At 39.3% G+C, this 22,126-nt stretch overlaps 1 protein-coding gene across 1 annotated transcript; it reads right to left on the reverse strand.

Moving 5' to 3' along the window:
* Positions 1-701: 701 nt before the first annotated feature.
* On the reverse strand, positions 702-21,863 carry axdnd1 (axonemal dynein light chain domain containing 1). Its single transcript, XM_030049659.1, has 25 exons — positions 21,809-21,863; positions 20,714-20,841; positions 19,665-19,768; positions 18,857-18,972; positions 18,085-18,154; positions 17,911-17,967; positions 17,623-17,731; positions 17,202-17,323; positions 15,660-15,800; positions 15,109-15,213; positions 14,339-14,459; positions 13,443-13,544; positions 12,382-12,548; positions 12,073-12,142; positions 10,694-10,928; positions 9,871-10,087; positions 9,408-9,504; positions 8,417-8,634; positions 7,664-7,754; positions 6,445-6,588; positions 6,179-6,277; positions 3,746-3,790; positions 2,864-2,965; positions 1,954-2,045; positions 702-858 (listed from the first exon to the last, which is right to left on the reverse strand). The coding sequence occupies exons 1-25, from the start codon at positions 21,861-21,863 to the stop codon at positions 702-704; spliced, it is 2,964 nt and encodes a 987-aa protein (XP_029905519.1).
* Positions 21,864-22,126: the final 263 nt, after the last annotated feature.

Consider the following 22,126-nt stretch of genomic DNA (forward strand, 5'->3'; position numbering starts at 1 on the left):
ATATTGTGATATATAAGTTGTTGTTAGAAGCTGACAGAAAATACCATCCAGGACTGTATGCATCAATCTGACCCAAAACATGCCCCAACCATACTCATACTGTCAATACTTGATACTTGGACAGCTGTTCATGGATAATGATCTCTCCCATCTTTTATTCATATGTGCATGTCGGATCATATATGTTTTGGTAACTGCCTTATAAAAGCTGTAATACCACATAGGGTGTTACTGGGATTATGGGTATGGTGATGATGGTGGAAAGTATGAAGCAAAGGCAAGAAATTCCACTTTGGTTTTGTCATATTAAAGAACAAATACAAGAGAAAACCCACTAAAAGCTAGCAGACACAACAGTTCACTCCCATACAGAGTTGTACCATGTCCTGATCTGATGCCATATCAGCGTTTCTTGGTCTTCTTGGAGCTGCTGCCTGATTTGGTTTCTGAAGTGCATTTCTTTGGAGGAGCCGTGCTTGTTGCTGCTGGCGGAGAGGGATCTGGTGTTTTCTTAATCACTGTAATGTGATCAGAGAGAGACATGGACAGTCATCATTTGACTGAGTGTAGGCCATAAGAGTTGCATTATTACAAATTGGTAGAACAGGACAAAAAGACACCAGGATCAGTCTAAGAATGAGATGTTCCTTCAGGGCCAAAAAGTATCAACCTGTTTACTTCATTTGAACTGACAGTTTGAGTTACGGCAGTGAAGTGGTTCTCCTACCTTTGGGCTCCAGACTGGAGCGACCCTGTAGTTGTCTCTCCAGGTCCTGGATCTTTTGCAGAGCTGCCTGGAGAGCTTCTTCAGCCTTCAAGGCTCGCTGCTCAGCACTTTGGATCCGCACCTCTGCAGCACTGACATACACATGGACACAAGACTGGTTGTGTAAACTGTGTGCATTCTGCTGTTTTTCTTGGGTTAAAACATGAAGATGACAGCAACTGGCTACATCTACATGCACAGAAAATGACCCTCTTAAACCAGTTACTCAAAGGTCAGCAAATAACAACATTACAACTCAGAGTTCCTTGAATAAGTTTGAAGTTTGATTAGAAGAAGCCTGGTTGGGATGATCCTTTGCTCCTTTGGCATGGAAACATCTTACTGTGTGTTCACACTGTGAGCAAGATAATCAACTAGTCAAAAGAAGTCCTATTTCCTACACATTTGAGTGACCCGGGAAAGTTGGGCTGATATGTTGACACTCAAGCTTATCATCACGGCTGAATTTTTTAGGACCAACAGCACATCAACAGTCAGATTTCTGTGTTTCCTTGTTACCCTACTGATGTGATTTTGTTCAAAGAGTAAGTCAACACTGAATCACGAGCAGAAACTTTCTGCTTGTACTACCCTCTAGGTGTTAAAACTTTCGGGTATATTATACTTCAGGTCACACCCAATCAGTGATGTGACAGCGGTTGTTTTTAACAGCTATGGTAATGACAAAGTACCTGTTGCTAGTTCTCGGCTACTATTTGAAAAACTACAGGCATAAATGAGTTTGCGCTGTGTATTAGAAATTAGGACTACCTAATTCATGCCTGCTGGCTAAGCTGAGCTAACTCATCATGATGAAACGTTTTGAAAGGCAACACTAAAGCAATGATGTTCAGCCAGGGTGACTTTGCCTACTCATACTAACCAAGTAGTTCCTCTGGTTATATAAAACAAACTGAAAATGTAAGACATCCTTCACCGTGCAGCAGGAAACAACTATCAGACACCGAGCAAATGGAAAAGCTTTCATGAACTGGACATAGGTCGAATCACTGTTGTGTTACAGCAGGTGGCCATGGACAAAATCACATTTTCTATCAACAAATTATAAATTATTACTTTACAAAGTGCCATGAAGAAAATATTAAGAGATTATTGATAATATTATATGTAAAATACACTTAAAAAAGTCAAGTCCACATTAGGAGGACACGTGAAGGAAGACTTACCTCAGTTCCCTCTGCAGTAATCCCACTGTGGCCAGAGCACTGAAACCATCCTGGGCTTCATCAGTAGCTGGAAACACAACCAGCTCCTTGGTCTGACAGGCACACAGACAAAGAAACACACTCGGTTAACAAGAAAACGAAGGGTAGTGCAATTTGTATTCTTTCTCGGAATGCATAGCTCTTACTTACAGACCTTTCTGATATACTATGTGTTTGCTTACATTACATGAGTTGTAACTGGGACTGACCTGCCTCAATTCAATAGATGGGGATAATGATAATGTCAGGTTGTTTTTTAAGGAGAGGCACCACAGATGGTCTGATTCATTTTAATATTTTCTTCTAAACTGTAAGCAGAGGTACGCTACAAAGTGAAAAAAGTGCATTTCATTTTCAAGTACCGTATTTGAATACAATTTTGATATACTGGCACTCTACTGAATGTTTCCATTGTGTGAGACTTTTTAATTTTAGTCCATTGAAACTGGGAAACTTACCACACCGAATTTACAGCTGTGGTTACTAGTTACTTTGCAGAAGAAGCTTTTACATGCAGAACTTAAAATATGTTGCATAGTCAAAGTGTTAATTAGCCAACAGTATGTGGAATGGCTAGAGCTACATTAAAACATTTTTAAATATCAATGCAGCAACTAATTAATTATTCATTATAATCTGAGACAGAGAAAAAATGTTTAAGTCAGTACATACTAAAATGTGTTAATAATATAAAAAACAGAAAACTACCACCACATGTCCACATTCAGCATATAATGATTAATGATGCAATGATATAATAATTTATCCTGTGCTCCCTGACTTTAAAAGCATTGAAAAATGAGGTGTGTGAAATAATTTTCCCTGCTAAATATTCCAAATAAGGGTGCGTGTTACTGGGGCTGGTTCTGACCCCGTCCAGCTGCACGCTGCTCTCTTCCAGCCTGCTTTCTGTGATGTGTCCATCGTACTGAATCAGCTTCATAACGGGGCTCTCGTGGTCCGATGGCTCACCCTGCAGGACAACATCAACACTGCTGGTGACACAGGTTGGTCAAAAGAGCCAAGGGTTATGGCGAGCATGATATAAAAGCTAATCACAATCATGAACGCCGGCAACAAATACATAAAAGAATAAGTTGCAAAACAGTTTCGTATTTCATTTTAGTTGCCACTCCAGCTTTGTGGCAAAACAGCAAATGCAATGCATGTGTGAAACAGGTTGGAAAATGCATTCTTTACATATCCCTGTAAAGTGACCCTTTTGTAAAATTTCCTGATATTCCTTGACGTCAACAGAAAACTTATCTATATTTAGACCTATAACTATATATCTATATCTATAATTAGAAGGAACCTTGAATATAAAAATGGGAGAGGAAAACATAGTTTTCTCATGGTAGGTCTTTTACCTCGTCAACACATGCTACAAAGGCCTGCTTTTCCTTTTTTTAAAATTTAGTCATTTTTTTCAGACCTTATGATCTAGACTTTTTTTTTTTTGTAAATGCAGTAGGTTATTGTTCAGTCATTGTTCCTTTTTACTTCAGAGTAAACTTGTTTCTTGGCACATGTGCAGTTTAGCTTACACCTTTCACAAGTCCTCTTTACTTCCCTCGCTCATATAAATGGCTATAAAGCTTTGTTGTTGCAAATGACTACAAAATATGAATTGATATGAATGGCTGTCAAACATTACTCTGCTTTTTTTTTGTCCAGGGCTTTACGTTGCCTTGCCACACACTTCTGTGGTCTAAATTTAATTATGCATATTTCATACAAACTGTAATAACACCTGAAGTATCCCTTGTTCTTGGGGTTCATCACATCCAGCGGTGCTCTGTGAAGAATCAAGAATATCATAACTGCCACTGTATTAAGTAATTAGGAATAATTAGGCACTGGTTTCTAACATGTCTACAGTAATGGGTGCTCAAAATTAATTATAATAAAAATTTAATAAGTTACTTGATCATGCTTTAAAGAGAAACAAAACTAACAACATTTCCAAATAACAATTTTTCATCACTGCTAAAGTTTCATGTTATAAGATCCATCTCGTAACATTATTACTTCACCTAAAGAAGAAAATGAAACCATGTGGTTATTCATGGTTTATTTTAAATCATGCAGCAACATCTGTTGCTACATGATTTATTCAAAATAATGTAGTCAGCATTTCATTTTACGTAATAGACAATGAAAACTTGACAGTGTGTGGATCATTTAAATGTATTGTGAACATCATAACAAATTATCATATTCATAGGACTACCTCTTATAGGTAACTAATCACTGATAATATGCTTTTACTTATTATGCCCTGTAAGCAATACTGTTAAGGTTTTATGAGTGCTTTTACAACACATAAATGAGCCTTTTGTATTCTTATGGTGCCCATAGATCATCATGAGTGCACTGTGCATTACAGATATGGCACTAATAGAAAATGTTGAATTATTGCCTTTGAGGTGAAGACAGTTTCTACACGTATTACAAAATATGGAGACACTTCTAGCTGGCAACATCCTTGGCTTTCTATCAGTAATTTTGTAACAACAGAATATAGAATAGCATATGAATTATTGATCATAGGGGAAACTCCTTTTCACTTCAGCACAGCTACACAGCAGCCCTGTAGCTGGCAGGGATTCAGGCCCTCATTCACAAGAGGTTTGTGCCAGGAAGGTTTTAGTGCTATATCACCAAAACAGGCAGAGTTTTTCCACCTCAAATCTCAGATGAGATCAGAGAATACTGCAGTCAAAAGCTAAACTGAGCTTTGGTAGAGTGTTGGGCTGGGTAGTTCTCTGCGTCCACATGGTGTTGAAATATCCTCATTAGCTGCTCTGTGTTCCCCTGGGCTGCTGATCCACAATATTGCATTTCTTTCTCTCCTTTCACTTCCATAGTGCAGCAAAACAGCTCATAAAATAACAGTCAGTGCCAAAGCAAGTGGAAACAAAACATATTATCACAATATAAAAACAATACAAATGCTAGTATCCGTTTTTGAGGAAATGAAACTGCTCTTTTCTTGTTATTTTCCAATGTAAATGGGAAAGTAGATCTGGCAAGTAGTAACTGCCGGATTATTACACAATTACATTACACAAACAAAATGGGTATGGAGACTTGTTATTTTTTTTTTATTGGGATGATCCGCTCTGTTTGTGTTTGCTTATGTGCTGAAAGTGTTATTTTGGGAGTTGTTTTGCGATTGAAGTGAATAGAGAGATAGAAATACAGTATTGTGGATTAGCAGCCCAGGAGCAACTAATGAGGATGTTTCACCACCATGTGGACTCGCATAATGGCCAGGTAACTGTACCAGCCAACACTACCAAGGTCGAATTCTGGGGAAAGTGCAGCCTTGTTGAATTTGTCTCGCAGATGAAACTCTTGTAACTGAAGTTGAAGAAATGATTAGCCAATCCGTGTTTTATTTTGTTTTTATTTGCCCCAGATTTGATTTGAAAAAAATCCCTAGTGAATAAAACAAAAAGTCTGCACTCTTATCTTATGCTCAGATGAAAAACAAAGCAAATCAAAACAAAACATGAGACTGCCATCTCAACACAGTTTTACTCAATACAGTGTTCAGTGTTTGCTATCATAGGGGCTTGTACCTGTCTGAATGAAGGATAGACTAGCGGGTCCACCACTAACCCACCAGGTTATCTCTCCAGTGTGGTCACAGCACCACAGACAATGTTTTCTCTGAACTCACACACTCGCCACATCCAAACAGGATCAGGCATTGTGGAAGCGCATTTTGGTTTGTGCAAAGGTGTAGGTGTGTAACTACATGGCCCGTCTGTCCTCTGTCTGTTCTTTGGCTACGTGATTGGCCAGCACAGCGTGACATCACATTTCAGGTTGCATTGTCGCAAAAAAATCTGGCGTTTTTATGCCAGATGCTGCTGCATTTTTTCACGGAACCCTCTGTGACACACCCTGCCACAGCCACAACACAGCATCCCCATTGTGTTTTTGCTGCAATGCGTGATCCTGTCTGAATGCAGCCTCACTAGGAAACGCTGTTTAACATTTCGGATGACAGAATGCCATGTACATGTACAGTTTGTCTCAGTGACAAGGGAAGGTTTCCACAATGGGTTTCAAAATATGTATGTATATGAAATATGTATTGTTTAATATTTTTAAAATGAAAGTCCAAGTGGTTACAGTGTGTTGTTACTGTGACCATACTGACATGTCTCCATACCTCCCTGGTCTGAGTGTGACTGAGGTCTTCCAACTCTGCCTGACTCTCATCTTTGACCTTTTCCTCTACCTCAGGCTGTGATGAAACCTCCATCTTCACCTATAAACACACACACACACACACACACACACACACAAACACAGTGCTATGCCTAAAAGACGATGTCTAAATGGCAGATCATTTTGTTCCCATACCATAATTTTACAGCGGCATCATTATTTGCAATTAATTCATATACACAAAATTAATTTAGGTCTATTCCCCACCAGAGACTCCACACTGTCTGCTGGGGAGACTGTGACATCATTGCCAGAGGCCGCGTCTGGCTGGGTGACAGACAGCTCCACAGGACTGCCTTTCACTGTAAACAGCAGGATTCCACAGGTCTCCACCCAATCACTGCACTCTTTCTGTGGACGCACACACACACACACACACACACACACACACACACACGCGCTTTGTTGAGCCAAGTCTGAAGGACTAATCTGTAACAACAGTATGGCTCCCCCTGCTGGAGGTTTACATGGATTTTGATGTTGTCTAAAGTTCGCGTATATTTGTCTTATCTATTTACAAAGGAGTAAAAGAGACATCCCATGTTTAGATGGTTGAATTGTTTTAAATTGCTACGTTTTTGCTTCAGCACGTCCTTTTATCTCCTATTTGTCCTATTCTATTCTAAACATCAAGTTGGCTGCTAAAACAGAGAATTCTGCAGGTTAATTAATATTGTAACTAAGACAAGGTCCTCTTGGCAACAAAGAGGTTTTCTATTAAACACAGAGAACAAAAACAGCAAAACAGAAAAAAATGGGGGGAAACGTGTATGTGAAAGAGTCACTGATAAAATTATTAGGCCACGCAAGTTCTGTTGTCATCAGTAACTTGAAATACAAACATAAAAAAGGTCACAAAGTTTGAAGTCTGTCATGTAAAAAAGGCAGATATATTTTGTAAGGCCATGCCCATTGTCTGCTAGTCTTTTTGGCTTGTATGTGCAAATGTGGGTACATAAATTGAGTGTCTCTGTGTCTGTAGCTGTTAAGGCAGGTTAAGGGTGATTGCCCACTGAAGAGAAAAGATCACATGTAATCACTAGGAATGGGATGATATGAGTTCCACACTTCTACATTTTACTCTGTGTTTTTCTGAGTTTTTCTGCAGTATAGGCACTTCTCAGAAGCTCACAGTAATCGTTATGCCACTGTGGGGATCAGACACAGCACCTAGGGACATCCCATCCCCTGGAGGGCTCATCAACCAATCAAATTCTTTACTTATGGTTCAATTGAAAAAAAAAAAAAAAAAGAATTAAGACATTGTTTAAGACATTGGTCAGTCAGCCAATCAGGGCCTCCCTTGAAATGTCAATAGTCAAACCTTTGAACTGGACAGTGAAATTACTAACTCCAACTGTATCCACCGAGCGGGGAGAAACACCAAAAGAAAAACAGTGCATTGTCAAAAAGTAATTACTAATACCTGTAACTTCTTGCACTCAAACATCTCATTTTCAGCCTCATCTCGACACAAGGTCTTCAGAATCTGCTCCTCCAGGATCAGCTGGCATGAGCTAGAGTGAAAAGAAACTCAATGAGGGAACTGAAGAAATCATTCACTAGGGATCTCCTCTGTCAGCCATGTTGTGTTAAAGCCTGAATTACAAATTGACTTTCAACCTTGAAGGAATTTCATAAGTGTCAGCCATCGTTTTATTCACTGTGTATTGTGGTTGGTTTGTGTACAGTAGGTTTTTTGATGTGCATGCCCTTCATGTAAAAACTCATATCTTTTGCACTGCATTTATGTGCAGTACTTCAGTAAACATGAACACGAACAGTGTGAAGAGACAGATGGAGCTGGATATCTGACACTATTTGAGGTCTAGGCTATAGATCACTAACTGTAATGGTCATCTTTTAATACATTCTTTTTATTTCTTGATGCTGCCAACATGCTTTTATGTAGTGGGTTTCAGCAACTATATTCTTGAATCCCAAGCACACACAGTGCTCTACTTACACAGCTGGTATAGTTATTATAAGAATACTACACATACAGCACATTTGTTTTTTCATGTTTGTACTTTTCTTGTTTAAGGTAGTGGCACTTTTTGTTTGCATAGCTATTTGCCTTATTTTACTGCTGCACTAACTGCAAGTTTGTCCAGATAAGTGCATCTGGTTCCTGTTGTTACTGTAAATTGTAAAATTGGATATAAAAACAACCTGCTACCTTGTGATGTATTTGGAGAAGTAGGCCAGTTTCTGGGCCAGTGCCATAGCATCCTCTTGCAGTTTCTCTAGTGAGATTTTGTTAATGGAGAGGTCCTGGTCCTGGTCCCGGTCCTGGACCTGGTCCTGGTCCTGGTCCTGGTCCTTGCTGTGGTCTGGAACCATGAGGAGCAGCAGGTCCAGCATCCAGTGAATCATAGCCTTATGAATGGAACTGACCTAGTGGAGAAAGAAATACTATAACTCAAGTGAAACGAGGCGAGATTTCCAGTTTGAATCCCTGTTCCTGCATGGGGAAATTCAGGTCAAGGCCATCAATGTGTGTAAGTATAGGTATGTGAAGCTGGGCATCATTGGATAAGAGTTTGGCAGTCAGTTTAGTTTTCCCTATATGAATAAGGGTAAGAAAAAAAGATTAAGTAACTTCAAGGTCTCAAATTTAAAAGCTGAAAGAAAATGTTTAGATTTTTTTTTTTTAAATCCGAAATACTGCATAAAAGTTTGTACACTTAATTGAAGTGAGGATTTTTTTTGACACAGAAGAAACAGTGAGGCAAATTCATATCATGACAAAATAATAATCTAGGACTCGCAAGACTAGTCTGATGAGAGATTTAATTTTACTGAGGAACAGTTCTAAAGTGGTTTTGAACATAATAATAGGCTGTCTGTAAAATGTCTTTCCACCACACAAATATGTAAGAATTACTTTGTGCACAGGAATTCATCCAAGTGTTTTTCTTTGTTTTACTCTTAGAGATATACTTTAAAAACGATCAACATCAGCTGACTGACAGTAATCAATTCTTGAAACTCCGCTTCCATTTTTCTTTTGGATGTGGGTTTTATTGGCATTCAAGATGATTTATTTCACACCAGCTGATGGGAATACATTTGATTGGCATTTTATTTTTTTTTTAGCAACATTTGTCTTAGTTTGTGTTTGTGTTAAATTCCCCTTGAGAATCAGATGGAAACGTGCTGGTGCTCACCTCCTCACACAGTCTCTGGTCCTCTATGTCAAAGAAGTTGGACTGGCTGCTGATGAACCTTTCCATGGTGCGAAATACATCTTCCACCTCTATGCTGCTTCTCACACACACACACACACACACACACACACACACACACACACACACACACACACACACACACACACACACACAAGTTTCTCCATTTAGAAAGCATCAGAACATATTAATTACACCATTTAAAAATTTAACCTTTTATTTCTGTATTACATGTCCTCTACTCTTAAGGAAGCCTGGTTTCCTTCCACTCTTTCTTTTTCTTCATAAAAGCCATTAAAGACTGACTTTAACTCATAAATCATTCATGCTGAGACAGGTTAATGTGGAGATTTACACTCAAGAGAATTACATGAAAGACTCATATTCAGAATCAGTGGTGTTCTTGACTTCTGAATGAATAGAGTCCAGCTTCTTGTCCTCTTACTTGACATGTGAGTTGTTTTTGTCCTTTTCGTTCTCTGTTTGCATGCTGGAGACATGTTGCAAGGCTTCATCAGCTAGACTCTGCCAACTGCACAGTGCAGTCTCCAGCTTCCGCCAGTAAGAGACAGGCATATTATCCGGACGGTCAATCTCTGCCTTCAGCCTCGAGGCCCAGGAATCCATCCATTTAACAAGGGACATGATTTGTCTGTAGATCCCTGCAGTCAGTTAAAACAGACTTAAACCCTTTGAACTTTGATTTTGCCATTGTTTTATGGCTGCACTATTACATCAGATAGAACATATCTCAGATGTCTTGTGCATCATTTTATACACACGGTGGGATCTCCACTAGAATTTAAAATATAGTTCTGTGGGCTTGAACAAAGCGTAGCCGTGCAGAGTGCATTTGTACAGATGAAATATATTCACAGCTTGTGTGTATGAAAAGACAAACAGGAAACTGATTTAGTCAGGTTAGTTGCACTGCTTTAGCTTCACTACTTTCGTATCATTGTAAGATGACAGTGTGAGTTGTGCATGATAAACTGCCACCTGCATTAGTGTCATCAACTGGGATATGGTCAAAAGAGCATGAGTTACAAACTAAACTAGTCCCAGGTGAAAACACATGAATCTACTAGCACATGTTGCTCTCTGGAGCTCAGAAAATCAATATGGATTCAGCCAGAGACCCCTAAAACACAAAAAGAATTTCAAAAGAGCTCTATTATTGTAATAGCGGCTATACAATAAAATAGCCTGTCAATCTCTCCCTAGATAAATAAAAATATTTAAAACTCTGTCTATGTATCAGCCCTCACCACTCTCTCCGCTGACTCGAGTTTCCAGCTGTTTGAGGAGCTCAAACACGAGACTGTCCAGTTCTCTCAAGGCCTCATGGCCTTTGGGGGGTGCTCCATCTCGGGCCGGGTGTCTGCTGAAGAGCTGCAGGCACAGATCCACCCAGCCCCCCTGGAGACGCCCAAGCTCACCCAGCGTCTCCTTGCATTGGAGCAGCTCTGTTCCCCCGTAGCGCTCGCACTGCAAGGTCAGCGTCTGCAGGGGAAAAAAATACAGAGGAAGAAAACAGGACAGAACAGCGCAGGGAACTCCTCTGTCCACTGGACACAGTGGCTGCTATGTCCCAAAATAACACTTTTAGCAAACACATAAACAAGCATAAACAAAGTACATTATGCTAATACAGGAAATAAGTTCTAATGCACATTTTTGTGTAATTACAATTGTTTGTGATGGCTCTATCAGATTGTTTCTTGCACAAGCTTACCATGTGCATGTTTCCTCCAAACATTATCTGCCAAAAAAATTACTTCAAACCTTTCTACATTGGCATAATCCACTTTGTTCATGTTTGCCTCTGTGCTAAAAGTGTTTTTTTACATATAAGGCCCAGGTAATTATACAACCCAACACTCTAAGTTCAGTTTTCTTTAAATAGCAAGCAGTTCCACCACCATCTTTGAAACTTACTAAACCACATCCTCAACTGCAACATCCATCTAAAACTGGGAAATCCCTATTTTATGATGCGAGTTATGCGATGGGATGTGCCAGAATTGACTGAGATAGATAGAACAATGTGACAGACAGATAACAGAAATGTGAGATGAAACAGACAAGGTATATGAGAGACAAGATGGATGATGGGGAGCGATGCTTTGATGAAGAAGTGGAGCTTTGACTATTTTAAAGAATACAGTCAACATGCATTTACAGGACCACACCAGTGATTTTGCATGTTTAGTATAATGTTAAGTATATACAAAATGTATATACTTCATGTTTCTGTTCATCTTTTCCCAAAGCAAGCAGTCATATTTCATATATTTTTCTTTTCTCCAGCCGTTTGTTTCACCAGTATTCCATTATCATAACAAAGTCATCCACATTCGTTTTCCTAAAAGCAGCAGCACTGTTGTGTTTTGATGACTTGAAACTGGAATGAATGAAATGCTCCATCTGTCACAAAACAATCCCAGGGAATCACCAAAACATCTTGATGATGAAACCTTGATGATTTGCAAAATGGTTTCTTGAAATATAAAATGTGGGTAAACTATAGTGCATGAGCCAAACATTCAAAATCACTGGTATGGTCCTTTAAACATGGACATATCACACTGTCAGACACACAGACACACATTCACACACAAACACCACAGTAACAGTGCTGTCTTACATTTGACCATTGCTTCAAATCAGCATAAATGTCTTCCTCTGTATCCTTCTCATATTTTGGATTTGGACTCCTTGAAAACCAGAAACCACATCATCACCACCAGAATACACAGACATCTCCAGCTGCTTTTGTACAGCTTCACAGTATAGAAGAAATATAAGATTAAATGGTATAATAAACGTAATAAAAAAAGTGGCAACAGGACTGAAGTATGACTATTCTTGCTCTCATAGTCACTCCAGATCACAATCTTGACTTCAACATAGTGACATTATAATAACCTCCTTTGGTCTCTTGTCTTGTCCTTACTTGTTCTGTGCGGTGCAGAAGGTGAGCCACTTAGTGAAGCCTTTCTGGATGGTGCTTATCTGTTCACATTGAGCGTGCTCAGTCTTCCTCAGCTGGGACATGAAGGCAGCCAGCTGATCTTTCCACTGGTCAGTGAGCTGTGTGATGACGTTCAGTTTCTCTGTGTCCTACAGCAGCGCGGTCACAGTCCAGGATAGGAGATCAAAATATATTTGCTGAGTGCATCACGTACAGGAATTTGTCTAACCCTAACCCAATAGCACAGAGATTTGTGAGATATGTCGGAATAACATGGTAGTACATACTCATACTTAAGACACAGGTATCGTGCATGATAACACATTTCCTAAATTCATATTAAAACAAAAAAGGATAAAAGCATAGTACTAGTGGCAGTGCATGTCAGAAAAATACAGCTGAGTTAGGTCTCATTCAGATTTAGTTTTAACATCCGTTTCAGGCGATCCAATCACAGCAGAGATAGACTGCTGTTCACATCAGACATTATCATGCATTTCAAATGTGTCTCCAGTGACTACTTGTGATTGGATTTGTGATCACAGATTCAGATCAGTCAGAATTTCTTTTCTTATTTTGATTCCTCTGCAGTTTACTCCATCTCCCTTCCATCCCTCCTCTCACCTCACTTCTATATTCCATTCTTTATTACTTATCCCTGTACCAATGCATTCCTGACAGCATCTAAAGGTGCTTTAAGTGATCAGATCACAGTGCACCTTCAAGATGCATTGCACCTGTTCACACCTGTACTTAGAGCGGTATGCTTGTATTAAAGCCAAGAATGAAAGGTGTTTTATATGGATTAATAGGAAGTGATGCAGTGCCAGTATGCTCTGCAGTGTTACCTTTGAAGTGAAGAAGATGACAGTACAGTGTGTACATTGGAGGTGAAGAAGAAGACAGTGCAGTGTGTGAACTGGAGGAAAAGAAGAAGAAGAAAGCTTAGTGGTGCCTTTGACCTGAAAAGAACAGAGCTTTGGAGGAGAGGAAGAAGAAAACTTGGTGTGTACAGTTTGCAGATGAAGAAGAAGAAGTGTTACCTTGTGTGTGAGGAAGATGGTGCAGTGTTCTGCAGTCTTGGCCCAGCCCTGCTCACTGACATGCAGCCTGCTGACCACCTGCAGTTTCTTCAAACTGATCACCTGTCAGTCACACAACAACACACTGAAACTGCTTTGGATCACACTCACCTATTCATGTTACAACTGTTTTTATTTATTTTTAATATGCAAATGTGGCAAACCTGTTCAACTATTGTATAAACTACAAGTCAGGTTCAGAGCCACAAGGCCAGCATTGGCTGGCTTTACACATTACAACATTTGTGCAAGTAGTTACTGGTTGCAAATGAGACTTACTCCCACTGAGTCACACTGAATATTCCAAATGATGAGACATAACCAATTCATGATTTTCACTGGACAGTTTTCCACCAGATACCCCTCATGAATAAGCTAAGTTACGCAGAACTTTGAAAGCTTCATTCAGGTAAAAGTATCTCAAATATAGAGGACACTGTGCTATTTGATGCCATGGAAACACCTCAAAGCCTTCACAGGTCTTTAACTGCTGATTTTCCAGACTGTTATATTTCAAAATACATTTATGACATATCTGTAGTAATATATAGCGCATACTGTACTATATAACTGTAAAAGAATATGGTGCAGATTGCATTTGCAGGTTGCCGTGCTGCAAATCTCATGTCACCACGTATCGCTTCATCAAAACTCTCCAGTGATTCAGTTCCAGGGATTAATACCTTTCCCATTCCTTCTGATGCCAGTATCAAAATTCAGCAATCTATGACTCATTCAGAATTCAACGGTAAACCACAATAGCATCAAAGGTGCCCTGAGGCAGCTTAAGTTCATTCAGTCGCTAGCTAATGGTGTTATTCCAGCAGGTTGGACGGAGCAGTGCACCTCACACAAACCTTGAGGGCCAGGCTGAAGGTAACCTGACTCCAGCCATCTCTCTCCTCAGTCAGCCGGAGCAGCTGAGCCTCAAGACGACGTCTCTGCATCTCATACAGCTCATGGTAAGTCTGGACCAGGCTGAGGAGCACACGAATACACACAGGCTGACAGGGAACAGACAAGGGCGCAATATGGCCAAGTACAATATACATATCGCAGGAGCTGCAATTTTTTGATAAAGGTAAAATGTGTGACAAAACATTATTATGAATGCATTATTCTGGTTCTACAGACATGACCTATAAATTGTATATCCAGAGGTAAGAAATCATGTTTGTTTGGTACAGACCCCAGAAAAAAATCAAATCATCATTTTAATATTTTTTTAGGGAAATGAAAATTGTGATGCAAAAATGATCACTCTCACTAAAATCGTGATTCAAATCAAAATTGCAATATTTGTATTCGCACTAATTTTTTTTTTTTAACATATCGTTCAGCCCTAGAATACACACTACTACTGCTGCTCCGTCCACACAAGGAAATGTGTGGTTGAAACTAAGTTTGTTCTTTCATCCGCTGCTGGAAGTCAGTGGAAAACAGTCTGATCACTAGTCACTAATAATAATTTGATTCTTTTTGAAATTCTTCATGAAAGAGACGCTGGAAATGTCTTTCCTTTTGCAAAATATGTGGCTGGAAAAACAGTGAGGGTGGCAGGTTAAATTAAGCATCTCAGACTGAAATCTGTTTTATTTTTCAGAAGGGGAAGCGCAGTTTGACTCACTCAGAGTTTCTGTGCACCTGATCCAGTGCCTTGGCAAGCTGCTGCTGAGCATGTTCGGACTGCTGGGACACGAAGGCATCATGGTCTCTGATCTTCGATAGTTCCCTAAATAACAGAGTGCACAAACACACACAAACACATAGACAAACATAAATACAGCATGCATGCACACACATGTCACACATTTGTCTAATTCTTGAGAGTGGCAAGTCATTGTCTCGTTGTTACCGATGGTGTAAGCTATTTTCATTGCTTGCATTCTACCATCCCATAATAACACAAACACACACTCTGCCAACACAGCCCAGCTTGACAGCCCATCTCCATCTTTTCATGTGGTTTGATTGAAGAAGTGGATTCTAAAACTGACATTTTAATACGATTCAGTCTATCTAGTCTTATCAAAAAATCTAATCATATCAAAAACCCTCTTCTAATACAAAGGGAATGGCAGTTTCAAGTTTCATTTTGATTTTTAGGTGACTGAACACCAAAGCTGACCTCCACACACACACACACACCCTGACCCCCTCCCATGACCCTAAGCCTACATGTTGAGCTGCTGCATGGAGGTTTTTAAGTGAAATATCTCCTCGGTGAGCCGGTGGTCGAGGGCCCTCTGAGCCAGGGTCTCGGCGTGGAGAGCCTTCAGACGGCGGGGGATTCGCTCCAGCAGGGACTGATACCTCTGTCTGGGCACACAAAACACAAGAGCTGCTGGTAAAAAGGTTTCCTAATTTACCACTTGATGTAAATAGCAACAATAAAAGATGTACTCCCTGTTGCTACGAAATAAATATTCTTGTTTTCCTCAGTAATGGGAACATTTTTTGAAAAACTTGCAGTTGTGAGATTTTCAAGGAATGCCGCTTCTCCAATCACACTGTGTGGTCATTACAGCTCTTCTGTAATGCAACATATTTTGCAACATATAATCACAATTAGCACATGATTTGGGGAACAAAGTTGTTTTACTGCTGTTTTTGTGCATACAAATTTTTACTATCTGTGACAACAACCTATATTCAAAGGGAAATGAAATATTTCCCTGCAGTAAAAGTAGATAATCATCAGCTGCAGAAACTGATGAACAATGACATATTATTGAAACAAAAAGCTGCTGCATGGTATTACAGATGGTAATGATTTGATCTCATGGGAAATCTTCATGAAAATGACTTGATTCAATATTACATCCTCTTGGATTCACAAACTGATCACATCCCCTGGACAGAAACACACAGGTGAAAGTTGACAAGGCCACTGAGGCTGACAAATCCTAAAATTACCGGCCACTTTTAATATTCTACTAGACAAAGTGTTTTTAGAATAATGTCTCCCTTCCAATACTGGTTGACTACATGTCAAAATGGCTGCTAGGTGTCCACACCTCAGGTGAATTTTGGAGCCAAGGCAGAAGTGGAAGCAGAGTCAGTTCCTCCACCGCCATCTAGTGGCTGACTGCAGAATAAGCTCAACCCCTCCCACCTCCCTGGACGACTTTGGGACAAACAATTCAACTTCTCACTAAAAACATAAAATCAACACATTGATTCCATTTTGGTAATGAATTCACTTCTTCTCATGTATCTCCATCTGTTTTTTTTTTTGTTTTTTTTTAAATAACCATGTCAGCAGGTCCCAGTTTTTTTTTTTTTTTTTTAATTTCTTATTTCTTATTTTTTTTTATTTTTAACTTGGTCCTCATTCATAGAGCCATTGGGGTGGATTGTTTATTTGTTTGTCTGATAACAATGTTTGTACAAAAAAAAAAAAATCTATAGATAAAAAATGTCATGCGTGCAATCAATAGTATGCATGCTGTTACTATGTGTATCAGAAATGTTTTCTTGATTTTACTGAGTACTGACCCAAGCTGACAAGTTTTATTATTTAGCGGGGAGTGGCTATTTTTTCCCACTATGTCCTACTACTTCCCATTAGAGATTATTAATTTTTCCAGGACAAAACATCCACATATTTTTTACATTTCCAGCATTGTGTTTTAAAAGTTTATAACTTACCGTCAAATCATGAGACTCCCTCAGCATGTAAACAAGCTCATATTGACAGCTGTGGTTTTTGATGCTGACCTGAGCTTGGCGAGCAGCTGTCCTCTCTCGGCACAGCCTACGCTGACCTGCCGGATCAGCTCGTGGAAGACGATGTTGTAGATGTTCTGCTCGACCCGCACCAGCTCCAGCAGTCCCTGCATCTACGAGGCATTCGATGGCACTGTTTCTGATCTATACCACCATCTGTACATCCATATGAATCATCACATATTTCTCGGTAACTTCTTTTCTTTGTATTGCAATTTAACATCTAGAAATAGGTTACAGTTATGTCAGACAATTAAAGACAATACTACATGATGTTTCAAAATTTTCCACACAGACGGTTCTTCCTTATGGTAGGGTATACAGCTAATAGACAGCTGGTGAAGTAAATGTGAATCCATAGGTTTTATAGTGTGTTTGTGTGTGTGTATCCATGTGTGTATCCATGGTTTACCTGGGAGAGTTCGGTCAATTCCTCACACTGCTGCTCCACCCCGGCCTTCTCCAGCATGTCGTCCATCATATTCATCAGCTGGACCACTTCCACTCTGCTACTGGGCCTCCTAGACACACACACACACACACACACACACACACACACACACACACACACACACACATTTTATCCTCAGATCCTTACATGCTGTCTGACTCAAGGCTTGCTGTAGTCCACATCTCAACACGAGGATCATTAAAGCTTTGTTTGTCTCAGATTCATTTGGTTAAAGCTCTTTGAACTCACAGGGAAGGGAAGACCCTCAGTCTCTGCTCCTCATCCTGCAGCTGGACTGTGTATTTACTGAGGATGAAATTAGAAGAAAAGTGCTTTGAATGTGACATGACACAGTCACTCTCAGGGAAATGCTGAGTATAATTTGATGTAACTCATCTGAAAAGGCAGGATATAACAACTTACTCTTCATAGAAGTGCAGGCCCTGAAGCCCTTTGTTTTTCACTATGTGATACTCCTCTGGGATCAGACTCTCTGAGAGATCCTGAACAAGGACACTGAAATTACTGGACCACAATCCATTCTGAAACTGGCAAATTAAGGTTTCTGTCTGATACATTGGCTTGCTCTGTAGGTTACCAACCGTGATTTGGAATCCAAATCTATTGCAAACATCCACTTGACTGCTAAAATAGTCGAAGTGGCTTATAAAGTTTTGACAGTTACTGGTTTCCTACGACAAAAACAAAACATATGGACGTGCACCTGAGATCTACCAAACACATAAAGCTTTTAATCATGAACATCTTAGTAAAGATAGGGGAGCAGGAACAGAAGCATCCATCATGACTCATATTAAGTTGTGTGCCAAAAAAAAACCTCCAAAAAACACTGTCTGACAGAATTAGGCTCCTTCCCCATTTACTGTTCTACCAATCACAAGTCATCACCAATGTGTTAGCCAGCACTGCACATCAACCTTTTGTTAGCAAGCAAGCCGATCCTAACTAACACCACTGCACAGGCAGTTTTGCACAGATTTTCTTATCATGTCTGGGAAGGTGTTATTCAGTGCAGAGGTGCCTTTCCAACAGAATTAGAAAGGCTAAGCCTGCTGGTTAATAAGGGCTGGATTCCACTTGGATTTCATTAAAACCCTCCGCCCTCAGGCTTTATAGCTTTCATCTTACAAGGGTCACTACAGGGAGTAAAGAAGACAAAAAGTCAAAAAGAGGCCAACTGTGCTGAGGCAGCCTGCCTGAGTGTGGGCGTCACAACTCCTCTCAACCAGTGGTGGGAGGTGTATCTTCTTCCTCTGGGTTGCCATGGCATCGCACAGAAAGGAAATGTCACTGGATAGACAATCCACACAGAAACAAAGACAACGTGCAGATTAGGCATCAGGATCAGGCAAGTTTCAGACTGCCAGATTTAAGACCTGCTAAGACTTTTCAATGATATACGTGGAACTTAATTTAACTAGTTGTGGGAGCATTAGGGAAAATTCCTTCATATGTGCACTAAAAACAACAACAACAACAACAAAAAAAAAAAAACAGGTGGGCAGTTAAATTCCAGCCACAAATTCAATACATTTTGGTCTAGGATTACAACAGTTTAAATAAAAAATAACAGCAAAATCAAGACATATAGACATTTATATGTCTATATGTCATCTAAATATAAATATAAATAATTATAATATATATTATAACATATTATAACAGTACAGAACATATATTATGATACAAAATATAAAATACTAAATCATATAAAATGCAACATCTAACTATATCAAATATACATAGAAAATGTAAATGCAATATGAAACAATTTGAAAGGTTTACTTAGTTACTGTATGGACATTTTTGTGCAGCACTAATTGAAAATGTGACACTGTACACTTGCAACACAACTGTTTCAAGTCCACTAATTCATGCCTTACTATCATCTGCCAAAAATCCAAACGTAATGGTAAAAAACAGCAGGACTGTGTGTAACAGAACACTAAATTGTTGCATATCTTCTTGTGTGTTTCACTGACCTGCCAGCTCCAGTCAGGGATGTCGGCTGCTCCAGGAAGTATTTGTATTTCTTACGTCCAAGTGGGTGATGCCAGATGGCATCTGGGCGCCTGATTCCACAGCCCTTTGAAATACGAGTACAAATTAACAAAAAAAAAAAAAAAATGGATTCTGACCTTGCTCGCCCAAGTTTTCTACAATTTCTCTCCCTAATCAGGTTTTTTTTTTTTTCATGGTTTTACACGGGGTCTTGGTGATTCCCAGACAGTGAAGTTGTGTAGGACTCTATGATTGGAAATTTCCCCACTGTGGGACTAATAAAGGAATATCTTATCTTATCTTTTCTAGACATTGCTATTGTTTCTTATGGTTTGTTTTGCACCCTTGTGTTGGTCTTTCATCATTCTGTTGTGTAACTGATTATTGATTAGTTCAAACAAGGAAGCTCAGTCTCTGTCATGTCTGAAGACATGCTTGTGAAGAAATAAATTAACTTGAATTTGAACTAGTCCTTTAAAGAACCCCTGCGCCTCACATTGTATTTGTTACAGTTAGTAGCATAGTACTATTGATTGTAAGATTTACACTACAATTTTCCATGCATCAACACCAGCTCTATCTGTAACAGCACATAACAAACAAGAAATGAGGACAAGAGATAAAAATGCATATATTTACATAACATTACAATCACTGAGGACAATACTTCGTTCAGAGATCAAGACGCTTCAGCGTACATTTGATCTGGGACTGAGCTCTTCATTTAACTTTAGGATTGACTGGTGAACAAAAGAGTGTTTCAGTGTAACCCGACTGAACCATGGAACCCTGTATCTCTGGTTTGATGGTAGGTGTACATCTTCACTGTTGGTTGAGGTCAGAGACAATGTTGTTTGCCTCAGTATGTTGTTATGTTGCTACATGCTTCATAATGTAATATTAGCTTCCTCCTCTCTTACCTCTCATCTTTCTCCCCTCACTTATTTCTGCCTGAGAAGTATTTGTAAAGCTATAAGGCCACTGTGTCCAGATGTAGAGTACAACTTGGTTGTAATGTGCCTGAGGGTACCTTGCTGTGTCTGTGGTGTGCAGGTCCTGGGGTGCTGCTGCGGCACATGGTGGAGGTGAGGGTGACCAGCAGCTCCTCTGGGATAAACTGATCATGGACTTGCTGCTTCAGCTCAGGAAGCTCCACTGCTGCAGCAAAAATCAGTTTAAACTCAAATTAAACTGTGATGCTGACCATTATATGAAGAATATGTGTTTGTAGATAGATAGATAGATAGATAGATAGATAGAATTTATTGATCCCAAACTGGGAAATTCTTATGTTACAGCAGCGTTAATAGAATAGAAACATAAAATTAAATTAAATTAAATTAAATAGAATAAAATAAATGCAGAAATATATACAGTAAATACAAAAATACATTTTTGTTTTCAATTAATGTTTTTTTTTCAGTTAGTTTCAAGAGTAGGATTATCATTTCAGTTCAATTTTTGTTGTTTTTAAGTTTTAGTTTAGTTTTTATTAGTTTAAGTAGGCTATTAGTTTTAGGGTCTCTTAAGTTATTCTAATATAGGGGATGTTTGCCAGAATAGCTATTCCAATCCGAAGCCAACACTTTATGCAGGCAGTGGATTCCCACTCATGTCGACGTCCCAATCTCAGCAGTTTTCATTTTTTCTCAAGTCTAGTTTTTATTGTCATTTACGTTAACAAACTGAAATCAAGTGAACTCCAGTAATAATAACAATGACAGCAATAATAATAATAATAATACTGATGATGATGTTGATAATAATAATAATAATTATAATTATAATAATAATAATAATTATTATTATTATGATTGTTGTTGTTGTTGTTGTTGTTGCTGTTGTTATTATTGTTGCTATGTTTGTATGTAGCATACAGCAAGCTTTCATATAGTATGCAACTTGTATACTATTTGTATACTGACCTCTCTCTCTCTCTCTTTCTCTGTGTGTGTGTGTGTGTGTGTGTGTGTGTGTGTGTGTGTGTGTGTGTGTGAATAGAAGTCTAATGTGGATGTGAATACAGCAGTATACTGGTTATGCTGTCGTGAAAACACAAGCGACGTTTCTTTCTGTTTGTCAGCTGTTTCCTGAAGTTAACAGGCAGCAAGGTAACGTCACACACCTTGTCCTCGGTTGTCCTCTGCCGGCTCTGGACAGGCTTTCGTGGACGCAGACATCCTGAAGTGACGGTGGACGTTTACCACAAACGACTACTAAATAAAAATATAAAGTTTGGACTACTCATATGGCCATGAAGCTTGTGAAAATTGCAAAATGAATGGTCGCTTCTCCGGTTATCCCCACCGCTCCCCTGCTTCCTCGGTGCGTTTCCATGGATACGCCTCGCGCGTCTCCGGCCGGCCTGCTATTGGCTACAGCCAACAGCCAATAGCCTTGTGTCCTTGAGCATGACTCTGTTTTATTTAATGGGCTGTTCAGT

Source organism: Myripristis murdjan, chromosome 4, assembly GCF_902150065.1.
Source record: "Myripristis murdjan chromosome 4, fMyrMur1.1, whole genome shotgun sequence".
Classification (NCBI taxonomy): Eukaryota; Metazoa; Chordata; class Actinopteri; order Holocentriformes; family Holocentridae; genus Myripristis; species Myripristis murdjan.

What these genes read in the sequence shown, in the direction of transcription:
- axdnd1 (XM_030049659.1), bottom strand. Translation starts at nt 21,863, where the DNA reads ATGTCTGCGTCCACGAAAGCCTGTCCAGAGCCGGCAGAGGACAACCGA. An exon ending in CCATCTTCCTCACACACAAG is followed by an intron (nt 12,549 to 13,442) that starts GTAACACTTCTT and finishes GCGCTGCTGTAG; the next exon opens with GACACAGAGAAACTGAACGT. An exon ending in TTCTCCAAATACATCACAAG is followed by an intron (nt 7,755 to 8,416) that starts GTAGCAGGTTGT and finishes TTTTCACTCTAG; the next exon opens with CTCATGCCAGCTGATCCTGG.